The 18,954-nt window shown below is 41.9% G+C and overlaps 1 protein-coding gene across 2 annotated transcripts in view; it reads right to left on the minus strand.

The window, feature by feature from the left end:
• Positions 1-18,954, minus strand: part of EFNA5 (ephrin A5) — a 271,255-nt gene that overhangs the window by 39,170 nt on the left and 213,131 nt on the right. For both annotated transcript variants that reach the window (XM_036280869.1, XM_036280870.1), the window contains exon 2: positions 7,158-7,450. In XM_036280869.1, coding sequence (XP_036136762.1) covers positions 7,158-7,450 — 293 coding nt within the window. The remainder of the gene's footprint in view (positions 1-7,157; positions 7,451-18,954) is intronic.

Below are 18,954 nucleotides of genomic sequence, written 5' to 3' on the forward strand. Positions count from 1 at the left end.
GCTTCTGCCCTGGTCAGTTTGGCTCAGCGGTTGAGCGTCGGTCTGCAGACCAGAGAGTCCTGGGTTCAGTTCCCGCAAGGGGCACATACTACCAAAAAAAACACAAAAAAACAAAAACCTGGGGCTTCTAATTTATCTGCTTTTCTCAAACACCAGCATTTAAGAAATAAAAAAAATAAATTTGCTTTTTTGTTCTATTTATTATACTAATATGGCATTTATTCATTCAACAAATATTTATTGAACTATACATTTTTTACAACTTTTTATTAAAAATATAGTTTTAAATAAATATGGTTAAGTAGGTTCCCCACACTATGGTGGGTTTACCTGATTCTAGAAACACTTCTATGAGAAACTACATTCTAAGTTCTAAAAAACTCACCTGCAAATAAGCTTTTGGAACATATCTAGTTGGCAAGTGGAGGACTTTCTTTATGTTAGTAGTTTCTGGATTTGCTTGAGTATTCTTATACATTTTAATGAATAATCAATAACTGTACTGTACAAACAAATGATTTCTGAAGCTAATCTTGATCAATAAGATATCTCTTAAGAATTTAGGTTACTTATTCTGTCAGTTTCAAAAATTGTATAGTACATATTAAAATTGCCTCACGACTTATGACTATAAACCTTTTAATTAAAGTATATAAAGCCGAGCATGAGCAGTTAATTACTGTGAATTCAAGTTGTTGAATGCTATGGATTTAGGAATGATGCTCACAGTAACATAGATTGTTCCCATGATTTTATTTCTAATTTTGAAAAATATGCATCTCAAGAAGACTGGAGCAGAATTCTCCAGCTCCCTAAAAGTTCTTTTCATTAATGAGATTTTCGGGATTCTAGTATCAAAAAATCTGACATTTTCCAGCTCTGTATTTCTATCACCATACTGATATAAAGGGATAAACCAATAATTTTAGGAAGGATGCATTCCCTAACAATCTCCCAGAAACCCTGGCTTCCATCTGGGTGTTGTGATGATAACCCATCTTTACTCTGAGTATCTTCTGAACAACATCAGCTATACCTCAGGTACAGCAAATGCTCAAATAAGTATCTGTTGTTTTAGTATCATCTTCAGAAAATGGCATTTGTCCTCTTATTGTAGGTCTCTCATTAGAACTTATTCCTAAATCAAGTGTGGAATCATGATGCCACATGCTGAATATCTAGTGGATTTAAAAATAATTTATTTGAAAACACAACTTTTCTGCCTTCTGAAGTTATCATATTAAAAGGGTCAATCATCACCTGGCCGGGATGGCTCAGTGGTTGAGCATCGACCCATACACCAAGAGGTTGCCTGTCAAGGCACATGCCCAGGTTGTGGGCCTGATCCCCTGTGGGGAGCATGTAGGAGGCGGCCAATCAGTGTTTTCTCTCATTGATGTTTCTATCTCTCTCTCCTTCTCCCTTCCCTTCTCTCTAAAATCAATAAGGAAAATATTAAAATAATAATAACAAATAAATAAAAGGGTCAACCATCTAGGAAGATACCACTGAAATTTCTTTTGGGGATGGAAAAGTATCCTTCGGAGAGCTAAAAATGCATAAATGTGTTTAAAATGTATTTTGTGACTTATCTGATTTGGGTTTCTAGCAGTTTGTAAAGTAGTATTTTCCAAACAATAGTGCTAATTGTTCCTAATATTTTTAAATATAGTATAAAGTATGCCCCCGCCCCCCTTTAAGCATTTGATACCTAGGACTTTTATCTCTTCATCTCTTTTTAGTTGCTCACTCACTTCATTTCCTCCCAGGTCAGCTACTTCTTATCTGTATAAACCTGTTTCAAGTTACCTAAGTTTTCTGTGCCTCAATTTCTTTATCTGCAAAATGGGAAGAACAGTACCTCGTGGTGCTGTTTTGAGAATTGAAGGGTGCATAGAACAGTGCCTGCAACAGAGTAAGTGCTATGTAAACACTAGTTATCACATGCCAAACGACATAACACAGGGCACAGAGCAGAAACAGTTGTGAACAAACAACCATAAATATCTAATGCCAGGGGTGCTGACTGCTTGAGCAAAAATAAAGCTGGGTAAAAGCGTAGAGAAACACAGAGGTGTTCTCTTTAGACAGGGAGGGCAGGAGAGCCTGTCTGATAACAACATTTTTTTTCTCTTAGTGTAGACTTAAGAAGTGAGAGCCGAGGACAAGGATGCCTGGAGCAGCGAGGTCCCCAGGCAGACAGACGAGGAAGTACCAAGGCCTGCTGTCCGGGGTGCGGACAGGTATGCGGAACAAGGAGGAGGCAGGCGCTGGAGCAGAGACAACAGGGCGGAGGGAGTGGTAAGAGAAGTCCAAGAGGCCGAAGGTGGGGGAGAGGAGTACCTGCCAAGGAGAACCTTGCTGGCCAGGTCAGAGACTTTGGATTCTGTCTTGGTGAGACAGGAAGTCAGTCACTGGAGGGCTTGGAGATGGTGACTCCAGTGAGGATAACAGACAGGTGTCGCTGCACTAGTGGAGCCACAGGTAACGCTGGTTTAAACAGGGTGGCAGGGCTTTTATACTTCCGATACCAAATAGGTCTCTCTGCTCTGCATTTCCCTAATGATATCCCTTTAACTGGTGTTTACTGAACACCTACTAAGTAAGGAAAAGGCATTAGGCTGGGCCATCTTACAGATGTCCTTTTGTACTCTAGTGGTGCAGACCCTTTGGTAAAATGGAGTTAAGTCAAGAGAAGGACCCAGGACTCAGGTTATTTTACTTACAAAGGAGGACATTCAAAATCGGTGTTTCTTCTGACTTACAAAAACAACTTATTGCCCTGGCCAGTTTGGCTCAGCGGTTAGAGAGTCGGCCTGTGGTCCGGAGAGACCCTGGTTCGGTTCCCGCTAAGGGCATGTACTTCCGTTACAGTTTGTCCCGGGCCCTGGTTGGTCTGCGGGTGGCAGCCACTCGATGTGTCCCTTCACGTCGATGTTTCTCTCTCTCCCTCCCTCCCACTCTATCTGTACAAAAAATGGAAAAATATCCTCCGGTGAGGATAAAAAAAAACAAAAAACAAAAAAAACTTATTGTGCCTTATTTATTTAATCCTCACCTGAGGACATTTTTGCATTTATCTTCAGATAGAGTGGGAGGGAGGGAGGGAGAAACATCGATGTGAGAGAGACACATCGACCATTGATCGGTTGCCACCCATACAACCCCAACCAGGGCCGGGGACAGACTGCAACCAAGGTACGTGCCCTTAGTGGGAACTGAACCCAAGACTCTCTGGTCCACGGGCCAATGCTCTAACCACTGAGTCAAACCGGCCAGGGTTTATTGTGCCTTATTTAAGTTATTTTCATTTGCCTCTTCTAATTTAAAAACAGCAACAGCAAAACTTCTTTCAAACCTCTTCTCATAGGTTAATGTTTATGAGAATCATTTCTAAAATGAGTATTTTTGAAGTTTCTAAAATAACTCTTTGCCTTAGGAAGTCTATGACTATTGCCATAACCTATTGGTGGGCAGCAGTTCTGCAAATCTATCACTGATAGACATACCACCACCTTTCTCTAATTTAGTATGCCAATCATTTACCCAAATAACTCCTGTTGATTAAAAACAGTCTATGTCAGATTTGAGAATGGGCTCAGTCTGCCTTAGCAATAATCAGTTATTATAACAACACAATATATTGCCTGTTCCCAAGGAAAGGAGGATATAGCATAGAGTCATTTTGGGACAAATAAAAAATCTAGAAATGTAAAGAATATTTTATTATTATTTTTAAAATTATCACTCAAGGATATTTTTCCATTGATTTTCAGATAGAGTGTGAGGAAGGGTGGGAGAGAGAGAAAAACATTGATGTGAAAGAGACACATCAATTGGTTGCATCCCGCATAACCCCAACCAGGGCTGGGAACTGAACTGCAACAGAGGTACGTGCCCTTGACCAGAATTGAACCTGAGACTCTGGTCTGCGGGCCAGTGCTGTAACCAATGAGCCAAACCAGCCAGGGCAAGAATATATATATATTCATATATATACTTTTTTTTTTTCTCACCCTAGGACATTTTTGCATTTATCTGCAGATAGAGCAGTAGGGGGAGGGGAGGAAGAGAGAGCAAGAAACATCAATGTGAGAGAGACACCTCCAGTGGTTGCCACCCACAGGACCCCAACTGGGGCTGGGGACAAACTGGGACCGAGGTACGTGCCCTTAGCGGGAACCGAACCTGGGCCTCTCTGGTCTGCAGGCCGATGCTCTAACTGCTGAGCCAAAGCAGCCAGGGCAAGATTATTTTATTTTTAAAGTAAATTGGAAACTTCATGAGATATTCCCAACTACTGTATTTCTTAGTCGTGCAGACCGCATTGGAACGAGAAGTGAATCTCGTGGAGGATCAAGCTGACCTTGATGAGAACGCTCCGGTTTGCGTCCTGGTGTGATGAGGAGGTGGACATCCTTTGGTGAACTACTCCTCTCCCCACAAATCCCAGTGTACATTCCAACCGGTTCAGGCGCCACCAAATGTAACGCTGCCTCCAGCGCCCCAGAGCAGGACCGCCTGCCTTGGGCAACAGCTTTCCTGTTTCTCTTGGCAAACGTGGAAGAGATTTTAAGGCCGTGAAGAGCTGAACTAGACCCCCGGCCTAGTAAGAACATTTTATAAAACCGACCGGGGGGCAGTCAGCCTGTTCCCGAGATGAGCAACGGATCTTCTGGTGACATAGTAAGTGTGAGACGAGCTACTTCCCAATCATCTGGTTCCTTCCACACATGTTAGGAGAGAGAAGAATTCAACTGAGGGCCAAGTCTCCTCTAGGAATTCTTTAGTTTAATTATGACCACGGCATATTAAACGTCTTTAAGACGTCCACAGGAGCGGGCCACTCCAGCTCTGTGCAGGGAGAGAGGAAACCCCTCCGCCACTAACACAGGGGAGGGTACACGGTTCAACTTTCAATTTAACTGACTACAGGCCACTGTGCTTGCTTCTTATAAATGAGCATCTCCTCACTGCTCATTTTGTGCTATTTTACCTTTCATTAAAAAATGTAATTCAGGTTAAACTCAGCTGAACAGCAAAAAGCTCTTGATATTTTGAAGCATTTTGGAACAATTACTTTGACAGGAACCCTTGACAGTTAAATGACTCCGTTAAATGAATGTTATAGAAGACACATAATGGTTTTTAGTGAAATATTGAATTTAACCATAAATGAGGAAAAAACGAGTCATAAGCACTATGGGTATATTTGAATAATAACATCTTGCTTATGAACCTCAATGGATTCTATAATTTTTAATAATCATGCAATCAACCAGTTAGCTGGTGAGTATGTTTCCCATCATAGTGCTCTCTGTTCATTTCTGGGTTTTGCTCTTCTTGTTTTTGCAGCCTGAGAAACCAATATCAAAACTTGGAAATGCGATGATTTCCTCCTGTGTCGGTATAATATTTTAGAGTGAGACAATTAATGAGTTGCTGTCCCACACTGAAGTCTTTCTCTTTCCTTTTGTTCATTTGCCAAATGAGATTCTTTCACAAAGTAAAAAAAAATCAGCCAAGGGCAAGAGCCGGCTGCCTGAGAACGTGTGAGCTCACTGTGCCCGCGTTTCCTCCAGCCGTGGGACTCAATATTCCTTTTCTTCCTTTATGGATCGAACGTGAGATCGTATCAAGGCTTTCGCATGTTTTCTCATGACTAACGACTGAAATATGCACTGAAATAATAAAACGGGTACTGTTCAATTTCCTTTTTAAATTCAATTCCAATATAAGCGAGAGTGCTCTTGTGATGATGAAATCGGGCTTATTATAAAATTCTGTTTTCTGAAGAAGGGAGCTAGAAATCCTTCTAGACCTAAAGCATGTGGGTTAAGGGTAGGTGGGGACACTGGAACTGAAGCCATGAGTCAGCACAGGAATGTTCTTCATCGTGTTGGTCTGGCAGGTGGGGTGGAAAGTCATGCTAAGCACACTGGGTGGTATAGCTTGGACCTCTACACACGTGTGCAGCTGCGTGTCCTGCTTCTTCGGGCAGGTGAGGTACGTCCTCCACCAGGGCCCACTGCTCCCTGCATTCATCTTGACTCAGCAATTGTCTGTTTACACTTTAACTGCCTATGGACATGTCTGCTCCCGGCTAGACAGTCCTCGAGGACAGGGAGTGTCTTTCCATCTCATGTCCCCCAACACTTCCGACAGGATCCTCTATTCAATAAGTATACTTTAAAAAAAACATTTAATTCGTTTAGCTGACAGTGAAAACAGGTGGGAAGGGCCAAATTGCTTACACATTTGATATTCATTCAAGGAAAGTCCAGATAGAGACCCAGCAAGCTACCTAAATTAGGTAGGACCTGTAACCTTGCTAACTCAAGGTGTGATCTGTGGACCAGCAGCATCACCACCCAGGAGCTTTATAAACACTGAATCTCGGACCCCAGAGCCAGAATCTGCATTATAACATGATCCCACAACTCATGCACAGAGGTTTGGAATCTATGACTAGTCTGAGGACTAAAGAAGTGATGGTGTACATGACGTGGAAACAGAGGCCATGGCCATGTGGTTACAGCAGAGGTCCACGCAGGAAGCATAGAGCTCTCTCAGCACAGGGTCCCCCATGCTCACAGGTGGGAAACGCACTTACACCAGCTCCCTGGGAACCCCTCCTAGATCCTTCGTCATGCTCTTGCCTGTTTAAAACCACAGCTGCTCTTAATAATTGTCTTTTCTCCTCGGTGCAAAGAGAGTATTTATCGTCAGCATGCTGACATTTGCAGGAGTTTTAGCTTTCTCCACTGAAAATGTGGATGATTGAAAAGATATTGCTGACACCTGAATAAGAAATTCAGTGACTCTAAGCTATGTAAATTTAATTATTTCCATTATTTTTTTTTTCTTTCAGGAATCTCTTTTTCTTTTCCTCAGCTTTGGAGAAGTCCTAGCAATTTTCATTTAAAAGAAATACAAGTCAGCAGTGGTTCACCGAACAGGGGGAGAGGCACGGTGCCTTTAATCTAATCTGTGCTCTCAATTCCCAGCTAATGTGTCTGGGGACCCTGATGTATGCATTTGCGAGGAGACATCTGTGATGCAGAGTCCCGCTCGCTGCAATTCTCTGGAACACGGGTAAAAAATTACTCCGGATTCCCCCAGCTCCCCCACAACATGAGAGATCTGCATATACTCACAGATATAGAAATATTCCCGGCCTGGCCTGAACTCAAATCCTAGAGAAAAGGGCGTGAAGAGCTGGAATTTCTCAGAGAACTTCAGTGGTCCATTTGGAGAGTGAGGCCGGTTACATTCCCATCTCTTGAACCCTTTGGAAGTGTGGTCACAGGCACTGTAGCCATCAAAGTTCACCATGTAGAGGACATAACGCTCCGTCTTGTCTTCCGGGACCGAGTCCTCGTAGTGAGGGCAGAACACATCCAGGTAGTCATTGATGCAGACGTCAATGTGGTAGTCACCCCTCTGGAATCTATGGGAAGAAGGAAAAGCGGACATTATTCATACCGGAAAAGCTTTCTGTTTGGAACCAGAGGTTGAACCTGTAATGAGGCCAGGACTAAAAGATTTATTATAACTTGTTTTTGTCGCATGCCATTGTGATTCGTGGCCTGGTTTGAAATGTTACTGTTCAAAATCAAAGACACGACAAGCCGTGTTACAGAGAAATTCTATTATTTTTGTTTTAAAATATCCTCCTAATGGAATCCTTCACATTCATTTTAAGCATCAAAGATACCGATGTGCTGTTTTCCTTTCATTCTGAACATCACATACACTGAAGCAAAGTTTTATTTCTAAAGTAGTGTTTCATTTACTAAATATTTTTGAATAAATGAATAATTTAAAGAACAAATAAATGACTGAATTGTTTTTTGTTATAATTGAGACCATTCTCAATTTTCTATGCAAACTGAGAGAATTAGAGCCATCAAATTGAAAGAACTGGAATCGTAAGATTTAAAAGCAGGAATGAAAACTAGAACAACATGTACACTTTAGAGGAAGGAAAACCTAGGGCATAAGGGTGAAGCTGTGAGTGACAGCTAGACCTGGAATGCAGACTTCTGATTCCAGTTAGGTGCTTCCCTTAGTCAATCTGTGTAGGTCACAAACTTATTTTAGTCCATCTCTTTTTCTGATGCCCTGTCCCTTTCTATAATAAGAAAACTGAAACCATCTCATTGGAATGATTTTCTGGCCATTTCTTTTAATCGCATAGGTCTTGTTCTAGGGCTGGACTGACGAGTAGAGAAAGTAACAAGCCAGGTGAAAAGAACAAAAACCAGGGCTACTTCATCCCGAAATAGTTAAAATGCACACACGCACATGTGTGTGCACACAAACACACACCACTGCACACAACACACTGTCTGCTCCAAATCTTACCTAACAAAAGTACTGCTTATCTGTTTTAACTAATATGCCTTTCCCATCAACTGGACGGTATTTCTCAGGACCCAGTAATGTGTAAAACAGGAACTGTTATGGGTACATCTTACACTTTTCTAAAACCAGGGTGGAAAAACTAGGGGAAAAAAACTGTTTTTACCTAGTGAGGAAATTCTCTGAGCTCTTACAAATTTCATCATAAAACTGTGTTACTGCTGAAATACAACACCCATAAAGTCATATAATCTTGAAGTCAGACAGTCTCAGTGTGAACACTTCCCAGTGAGGGTGAGCTAGTCTATTCCATTTTTGGACATCTCCAAATGTTAGAAAGTCTCCTCTTATATTGAGTATAAATGGGCTTCTGTATAATTTCTATCCAGTGATCCTACTTCTGCTGCCTGAAATTACAAGAACAAATCGAATTCTTCTTCCACCAGGTAGTCCATAAAACACCTGGAGATGTCATTTATATCACTCTGTAACCTCCTTTCTCCAGCCTCGAAAATCCTGATTCCTTTGGTTATTTCTGGTATAGTTCCCAGGCTCCTCACATTCTAGTTTATTGACACTCATGTCCTCCAGTTTCCCAGGGCTCTCCTTAAAATACCCAAATGTAACAAAGACCTTCCACAGGCTGTTGTGACCAATGTTCAATCCTGTAGAAATACTACCACCTTCACTCCAGATGCTAAATCTTCATTGACAAAGTCGAGATTCTTCTGAAATACAACATGATAAAAGTGGAGGCACTAGTTTTAAGTGAGTAGACCCATCTTAGGCACTGGTTTCTGCTGCAGGTTGAGTGGGAGAGTCAGACACCATCCTGAGCCTCGGTTTCCTCCTATGTAATCTGGGATAATAGTAAGAATCTGCCTTGCTACCCTCACATGGCTGCTTCGGGTCTCGGATGAGGAAATGTATGAAAAGCGCCATGTGGATATGAAGCACTGTTATTACCATCAGGATAGATTAAAGCATATTCAAATGGGTAATAATAGTCCTGGCTGATGTTACTCAGTGGTTAGAGTGTCGGCCCTCACACTAAAGGGTCACAGATTCAATTCCCAGTCAAGCAGTTTCAATCCGCAGCCCTGGTCAAAATGCATGCAGCAGGCAGCTAATCAATGTGTCTCTCTCACATCACTTTTTTTTTTCCCTCTCTTTCTCTTTCCCTCCCCCTTTCCACTCTCTTTGAAGATCAATGGAAAAATTTTCCTTGGGTGAAGTTAATAAACAAAACAAAAACAAATGGGTAATAATAAACTATTAACTTTTAAACATCAGTAAGAGCATATAACACAAATAAAAATATCCTTATGTTTCCCTTGTTAAAAATCCTAAATCTGTCCTCAAATATCAAATGGTCTAAAAAAAACTCCATTTGATCCATACTTTTGAAAATCAGCATGCTGCTTTATACAGGGGAAATTAGAAAAGATGATCAGATTACTTTTCAGTGAGAAGATCTCAAAATACTAACAACTTTTAAAAAACAAACCAAAAAAAAAAAAAAGGAAGTATCTATTTGTGTATATTTACAATGATCACAGAACCAAGTTTATTTTTCTTCATTACTGGAAGACAACGATTTGTCAAGATGCAAGCAAAGTCTGTGCTGCTTTTAAAAGATTTTTGAACATCAAGGTAACATCACTGCCAAAGTACAAAGAAAAGCCACTGCTACGTTCAGATAAAAGGGTGCTGGGCTATGAATCATCAGCACTCAAGAGTAGCCTGACAAGTTCTGGATGAGAGCCAGACAAGAACGGCAGCAGAAGGCAATGCCCAGATGCACTTTGTATTATTATATTATTATTATAGATTTTAAAGACATTCAAGGGGATGTTTTTCCTTTCCCTAAGTGTCACTCATCTTAGCTTCGACTAGCACTCGACACTGCTTAAAAGTGAAAATAAAAATTAAAACCGCCATTGGCCGGATCCATTCCATTATTGCTCTATTCTACAAATTGTCATAGTTATTTGATGCCTCATATTTAGCTTTTTCTGAATTTTATCCTTTAGTCCTGTTAAACTTGCTAACATTTTAATAAAACAGACCATGAGATTGAAGACCTGGTTTACATTGGGTTGACCAGTTATCCCTTCTGGGTGACATTTTACTTTGTGCAGGGTGTTAAGTAAATTATTGTGGAACCTATTTTTAAAATGGGTTTGCCAAGGAATTAGGATTTCTACTCTTCTATTCACATGACAAAATAAATATGGTGATTCAGCATAGAACTTACACTTATGTTTCAGATCTTTTATTTATACAAGTCAGTTCAGTAATGTAAACTTCATAGAAGGGCCAATATAAACAAAAACCATGATAAACTGAAACTCATAAAAAGCATCTGTATAATGTACCAAGTACAATCCAAAGAAAAATTTAGGGTTAAATATTCTAATACTATCCCAAATCATGCTCTCTGGCTACAAAGTAGCAATGAACCATTATTTTCTGGCTTTACTCTGAAAAAGCACATATGTATGGCAAATATTATTGAATGTTTATTGTGTTACATTCATTATCTCAATTTAACTTCCATCTCCAGTCCCACAGAATAGACATTACTTGCACAACCTTTAAAGGTGAGAAAATTGAGATTAAAAGTCAAGCTCTCTGCTCAGTGTTACACAACTGAGGAAAAGATGGAAGCAGAATTCAAACCTAAGCAACTTAAGTTCTGACCTCCGAACTGAAGCTCTCCACTATTCCACTTCCTGAGAGAGCACGTTGCTAACGTCAAGCTCTTAGGTCTACTCTGCTTTCCCTGCAGGGAGTATTCTCATTCTTGATGGGTTTCGGTTCTCTTCTCCATTCACTGGTGCAGCAAATATCTTCCACATCCAGGAGATACTATGCTATGGCTTTACAAATGTTACATATGAAATACTTATTGAGTGGGTATAATTAGTTTCATTTTACTGAGAAGTTGTTATCCTCTTAGTTTAATTTTTTCCCCACAGGAAATAAATAGCAGTGTTAGGATTTCAACCCAAGTCTTAAATGGTTCTGAAGCATATTCTCTTTCCTGCTCACCACAATGGCTGTAAAGCTTTACCAGTTGTAAATGCCCTCACCCAACTTTCACTGTTCATCTAGGAAAGCCTGCTGCAAGGTTGAGTGGGTTGATCCCAAACTCCTAAACTGGAGGCCAAAGGGTGCATCAACATTAGAATACGTCTCAGATCACAGGGGTAACACCCAAACACACACATCATTTCAGTCTTTCCTAGAATAAAGTGCTGTTAGGCACACGAAGGGATCTTTTTTCCATCAGGAAACAGCTTTAGCTCATTTTAAAAGAGCAAATTCACATCAAGAAAGAATGATTCTACATGCCAATATTGACAAATACCATGGGTAGTACGGCCTATTTTAAAACACGGGTAAATTTCTTGGATATACGTCCTTTTCACTCCTCATCCTTAATTTCTATCCACTGTATCTATGGAGCTCTACCTCTCTGAGATCACTGCATATTATGAACATATTCCCAACAAGCCAACAATAATTATAATATAATCTCTACTAGATTATCACAGTGGTTTATAATGCAAAAGCATGCATAGTCACCACACTTAGAAAAGTGATTGTGTTGGAGTGAAATGAATACTGCCCTGGCTGTGTTCTCACAGTTCAAGTCTCAAGTGCCAGGAAACATCTCCTAGGCATAGAATAATGGCCCTTGTTCTTGCTGGGTATTCAGGTCAGTGCTCCTTATAGCACATAATAAATAGTATATGTACTCTGTTATGGCAAGAATACATTGTACACATTAATCAAAATTTGGCAGAAGACTGGTTGAGAATGTCATACATATTACAAAAGGGTCATTTTAGTTAATTAAGAAGAATAAAATTCTGCATGGAAACTTGTTCTTTGTAATCAACTCAATTACCAAAACTGAGTTATGTACTTTATGATAGTTCTTGATGACCCAGAGGCTGCCTGGAGGATTGGGGGAGGCGGGGGGACCCACAACACATTTCAGGGCTATTAATAGCACAAAATAACAACCAAAGTTGGGATTTGAGCTAGAAAGCCTTTCTGCGGATGTGTGTTTATCTTAGTTTGTCTTCATATTTATCTGATTTCCTAGGTAAATACAATTTTGATTATAAACGTAAAACTATTATGATTGCTCTCCTTATTTAACTTGTCTGGAGAAAGTGAATTATGACTTGAGTCTCGAAAATCAAATGAAATAAAGACAACAGAGGTGAGGTAACAGTTGATCATTTGCCTTTTCCTTGCATTATCAACAACGGAGCCGCAAGGTTCTACTGAGATGGGGCCCAAAACATTGTTTCATGATCCCCGTTAACCCAAACTATAAGGACTTTGCTCCTCCTCACTAAATAATTTATTTTGAAACATGGGTCCCTCCACTGAGGACGGTCGTATTAGAGCGTTCTAGTCCTTTACTTCAAGCGGGAGTTCTCAACGCACTCAGTGTCCTTGGTTCTTCTCAGCTACGGCAAATAGACACCACCTTGCTTTCTTCCTCAGTGGCTGGTTTTCATGTCAGTGACCTTCCTTCCCCTTCTACCACCATATGGTCTTGTGTTGTGGGATTGACAACAGGAGAGGCCACGTCCAGAGGACACACAGGCAAGGCGTGGGGTTCCGGCTGCAGGGCAGCCGCCTCCCATGGTCCCCTGGAGTCCATCTTCAGCCACTTTGCCCTGCCGTGTTCCTGCCCTCATCTCATCACATTTGCTGAAGCCAAATGCATTTTCAGGAGCTGGGAGGGGAAGGGAATGGTGCATATTTAAAATGTTCTAAACTGGCCTTTGGCTACGTTGCTGGAGAAGCAGACAGACTGCTTCCAGGAGAATACGTACAGAGTTGTGTTTTGTTTTTTATCCTCACCCGAGAACATCTTTCCATTTTTTGTTCAGGTAGAGTGGGAGGGAGGGAGGGAGGGAGAGAGAGGAAGAAAGAGAGAGAGAGTGAAACATTGACGTGAAAGGGACACATCGGGTGGCTGCCTCCTGCACACACGACCCAACCAGGGCCGGGGACAAACTGCAACCAAGGTACGTGCCCTTAGCAGGAACCAAACCCATGTCTCTCCGGACCGCAGGGTGTGTACTGAAGTATTTTTATCAGGCAGCTCCTGAGTGAAGTTTTTCTACTCCATAAAGTTAGAAACAGTCTTACCGACAGGAGACACAGTGCTTATTAGAAGTGAGGAAGCCGTGCGACACTTTATCCCCCTTCCATGTAACATTTTAAAGGGTTCAATAAGGAAGATGTTATTTATCATGAACTGGATAGTTGATTTTTACATTTTCAATGTATTTTAATCTGTCAAAGTGGTGACTGTTTTAATATCCCTATTTGAACAGAATGACAATGTCACTTCTTTAATTGCAAGGTGACTTAATATATTACATTCTGGAATTGAAATGCAGAAGGATATGATTCATGGTCCAAGATTAAGCACATTTATCAGCGAAGGGTTCCTCCCAAATTTTTAACTAAATCTAGGGTGAATATCTTGGCAGCATTGTCTTTGGATTCTACTGTTATTGATTTAAAGGCTAATTCCAGAAGAAGAGGTCTCTTTTTGAACCAGCAGGGTTCCTCATTTGTCCTGAGGGCCGACGGGCCCCGCAGCAGACATGGGTTCGGTTCATGAATATGTTTTGTGAGGAGTGAGCAGAATGGCAGCCTCCGTTGCGCAACACATCTCTTCTTGTCTCCTGTTCTTCCTTCGAAACGCAAGCCTTAGGGCTTTCGTACCCTACAGCCGAAGATGCTCTTTTTCTGTTGTTTCCTTGCAGGGGTTAAAGCATGGAATGTAAATAGCAAATCAAACTTTGGGTAGATAAATAATATTAGCATCCATGGGGGGAGGTGGCTGAAGAAAGATTTCCTGTACTGATTGTAACTGCGCCCCCCTGTCATGGGCTAAAACGTGTCTGTCTTTCAAGTGTGTCGGCAACTGACCTTCATTTCTCAGCTCTGAGAGAGTCCGTATGGACAGTCTCACTGTCACCAGGCCAGCTGTTAAGGCTGAAGGAGGCATATAGTACATGATGAATGCAACACATCATTTCAGGAAGTCTAATCCAGCTCTTCCAGGCTCTAGAACACACCAACCACAACTGAAATCCCCACAGAAGTGAAGAGTTACATAAGGGGAAAAAAAAAAAAAAGCTACACAAGGATGAATTTCAGAGATATTTCCTACGTACTCTTGCAGTTGAAACGTTGTATGCTACAACGCACACATTTTTTTCCCAATGAAGCACAAGACACTGACAAAATATTTAGAGCCCAGAGCTGGTGCTCTATTTATCCATTAATGAACATTCCAGTTAAGTTCTTACGCATACATGTTTTGATAATTATGAATTCTGCAGCATGAGAGATTTGCTTTGAATTCAGTAACGGTTGGCAGTGGGAATAAGACATATTTCACTTGGTCCGATATTTAGAATTCATTAGTGGTTAGGATACTAACCTGTCGTCCCCCCCACCCCCCACCCCGCATACGTGAATACGCACAATAAGCTTAAGCAAGTGATTTAAAAATCCCGCATTTAATACTAATTCTTTGTATCAAATAGATGGATAAAAATCTCAAATAGCTTTCACTTGTTGCTTTTCAAATACAAGACACATCAGTCCGAAAGACTTTTTAAAACTGATGTGTCCCAGGAGTAATACCTGTTTCAAATACAGGGCCCACACATTGTGCTCTCCTCCAGTGTTTTAACTCATTTGGAGTTTGTTTTATTAGCTTGACGGAGGCACTCCAAAGGAAACAAAGCATTAAATTGGCAGAGCCTAAACAAGACTTTCCTTCAGGAAGGGACTGGGAGCTCGGGGTGACAGTCTAATTGCTTCTAAGCCCCCACCGAGGCCTTGGGCACGGAGTAGGAATGTGTCAACGTCAATAGGCCAAGTCAGCCAAAGAATTAACCAGGCAGAGTTCTACAGACCCAACAATCACAGATCACTTCCAATGGTTTTGAAAAGGGGATTAAAGTAAAATAAAGAAGTATCGTCTGGCAATCGGCATATGTCCTAAGAGGTCACTTCCACAATGCAAAACAGGCATCTCTCGACTTCTGCTGGCCAGGAGCTTCCTGACAAAGCTGCCCTCCATGCCCTAAGTTCTCCCGAGTTTTACATCGTGCTAAGCACACAGAACAGAGTACCTGCCACATACACACAGATCCAAAGCCAGACATAGGAAATCATTGCACAGGTTATCCAGCCGCTGTCCCGGGAGAAAAGGATTAAACAAACTGATTCTGTTCAGTGGACTCAGGAGTCAGTCAAACAAATACGCCCCCTGCCAAAGAGCTGACACACAGGTAGTCCTTCTGCGTCCTATTGGGATGGCGTTACCCAGTGGAGTTCCAGGCTATTTCTAGTTTCAATAATAAAAACATAGCCAAAGCGCACTAATAAATGTCCTTCCTGTTAACCAGCTCATATAATGATTTAATAGTTCTTAAGTGCTGGTGGGTAAACAGTGAAATAAATATTTGTATTATGGTTTGATGATAACTTATTGGAATCATAACCAACTAAGTCTGAAATTTGGCCCTGACTTTTCAAAAATCAGGCTAGGGTATTTGAGACCTACGTGGCAAGGAACTGAACTCTATTAACCTATCATTCAACAAAGAAACAACAACACCCTGGAAGAAAGAAAATACTTGTTCATGGCTTTGTTGGGTTTGCTGGACACAATAACAACAAAAGTGCTCCATACAGAGTTGAGGATGCAAAGCAGGCATTGGTTGCTGTTTCTATGTAAATCAGCATGTGAAAAGTAGTTCGTTTCATCCCTGCGGTTAGAGCCCTGTGAGCAGCTGGAAGCAATTCTGGGACCAGGAAAAAGGCGAAGGTGGGAAAGAAGAAATCTGGGGTCATCAGAAATCAGGTGGTGGGTGCAGTCATAAAACGCACGGAATTTATTCAAGGTAAATGCATCGACTTACAAGAAAACTGGGACTGTGCTGAAAGCAAACCACAGAAGTTACTCTGTACTTTTACGTAGACCTCTATTTATTAGTACAGTACCGAGCCTCTTGAAAACAGGGCTGGTGTGGACCCCTCTGAGTATCTCCAGCACTTAGCACAGTGCCTGCCCACTGCGGTGACTGACAGGTGTCTAAGAAAGGGAAAGTGTAGCTGGAGGATTTTAGACGTAAGGCTTATAAAACAGAAAAACTGTGTAAAGTGCCCAATAATCTCCTTCTGTGTTCTGGGTCCCATGTCAAATTCTGAGTGCTGCCCAACGGTGTTATAAACAAAGGTCAGGAAAGAGGAACAAAATAATGGCCGACCGCAAAGAGGAAAAGGATCATCAGGACCGCTGTTCGAGCGATGCTAGAAAACGATGCCTAGCCGAGTAGACAACTTAAGCACCTAAGGCAGAATGAAAGTTTCTCTCTTGTCATTAAGTCCTCTATTCAATTACCATTTATCGGGGTAATTAAACACTGGAAAGTGATGCCAGGCTAATTGTTAGATTATGATAATTACATGTCTTTGCTATGCTACAGCTGATCAAAATAAGATGTGGTCCCATGCACTTCGCTAAAGCTGCTCTATAATCGTCAGACTTTCATAGAGCGCTAGGCCATTTATTACTAATTCATTACAAATCAGGCGGAGAAGCTGATTATTTGTAATGCTTCTTTCTGCCCCCTCCTCCTGCCCCCCACACAGTCTCTTGGAACAAAACTCCCAAAAGGTTAAGCACAAACTGCTGCCTCTCATTGGCCCATTTCCATCCCAATTACACAGCCGAGCGGCCTAAGGTGCCTCTATTTGAGAGGGTTCATCAGCCTGCTTCACAAAACCCTGCAACCGCCTATCACATTGGCAGGAAGATCCAAGGCTCCCTTTCAGCCTCTGCCAACCACTGTTCTGCTCTGAGCTGTGTCCCAGCAACCACGAGCTGGCTGCCCAGAGGATCTTTTGGTTCTGAGGCCCCCTTCTGCCCAGGTCAGGCCTAGGCTAGGCTGGGATGTGCCCAGAGCTGGGATATCCCCTCAGCAAGCGACATGGGGAGTGCAGACTGCACCCCTCCTACCAGGACATCCAGTCTCTGTTCCCCAAGCCAGGGTCAGCAGAGAAAAGCTCCTTCCTCGGGAACAGGCCAGAGTCACCTCAAGGACACCACACAGAGACAGACCCTTGCAGAGAAAGACGAGAAGCAGTCCTTTGTCCTTAGGCACTTCTGGGGGCGAGCAATCCCTCCTTCCATCCCTCAACTAGCCTCTCCAGCTCCCTGCTGAAAGATGGGAAAGCAAACAGGTATTTGAGATGCTTCATTTGGCTTTTTCCTGCGACGTCTCAAGCTCTCCCTGCAACCCTCCTCAGAATGTGTTTGCATGGGCTATTGCTAGGTGGAGGAAGCACAGAACACCCTGCTCAATGTTTAATAGCGGCTACAAAGTTCGGGGTGGTATGGTTTTTCTATTTTAGGATGTCTTTTCTCCTGTGGTTTGGGCAGTGTTATGGACTGAATGTTTGTGTCTCCACTTCCCAAATTACTATGTTGAAGCCTTAATCCCCAAAGTGACTGTATTTGGGGACAGGGCATCTGTGGAGGTAATTAAACTCAAATGAGGCCATAAAGGGTGGGCCCTTGATCCAATGGCATTAGTGTCCTTCTATGAAGAGACATACGAGAGTGTCTCCTTTCTTCTCTTCCTTTATGTGCCTCTGTAAGCCAGGAAGAGAACTCTTACCAGAGACTGACCCTGGAGAACTTTAATCTGGGACTTCTAACCTCCAGAACTGTGAGATAAGTAATTTCTGTTGTCTAAGCCACCAGGTCTATGTTATGTTGTTATGGCAGCCTGAGCACTTACACAGGCAGTTTAAAATTTAATTAATGGTCAAGTTGGGGGCGGGGCAATACTGAATTACTTTACTGCCATGGACAACAGATATATAAAGAATCAATGGGAGCCCGGCCAGTGTGCTCAATGGACTGAGCATTGTCCCATGGCCTGAGAGGTCCTTGTTTGATTCCCACTCAGGGCACATGCCCAGGTTTCGGGTTCGATCCCTGGTAGGGGGCGTGCGGGAGGCAGCTGATCATGTTTCTCCCTCACATTGATGTTTCTATCTCTCGCCCTTCCTCTCTCTCTAAAAAAATCAATAAAAACATATTTTAAAAAAGAATCATTGGGAAATAATGGCCAGGAAGGAAGAGAATAAGGAGGAGGGAAGGAAGCAGAGTTAAGCCAATGCCGGTACTCCAATACCCTGAACGTGGGAGATACTCAATGGCCATCCACTAATCTGAGCAAATGGCTGGTCTAAGGGGAGAATGCACGTTATTTTCCTAAGTAAGGATAGCTCCACCTCTGAAATTAACTCACAGCACCATGAAAATGACTGTATTATCACCCTGCAACTGTGTTATCTCACTGTTCAACAAGGCTTTCACCCAAAGATAGAGTGGAGAGTGTTACAGAAAAGTCACATACTGCATGGTACCCTTCCGTGACCCTGTAAATTAAAATAGAACATGCCACTGCCTTTCAAAAATCATATTAATTGCATTCTGGGGACAAAACAAACTGCGAG

Source organism: Molossus molossus, unplaced genomic scaffold, assembly GCF_014108415.1.
Source record: "Molossus molossus isolate mMolMol1 unplaced genomic scaffold, mMolMol1.p scaffold_m16_p_3, whole genome shotgun sequence".
Taxonomy (NCBI): Eukaryota; Metazoa; Chordata; class Mammalia; order Chiroptera; family Molossidae; genus Molossus; species Molossus molossus.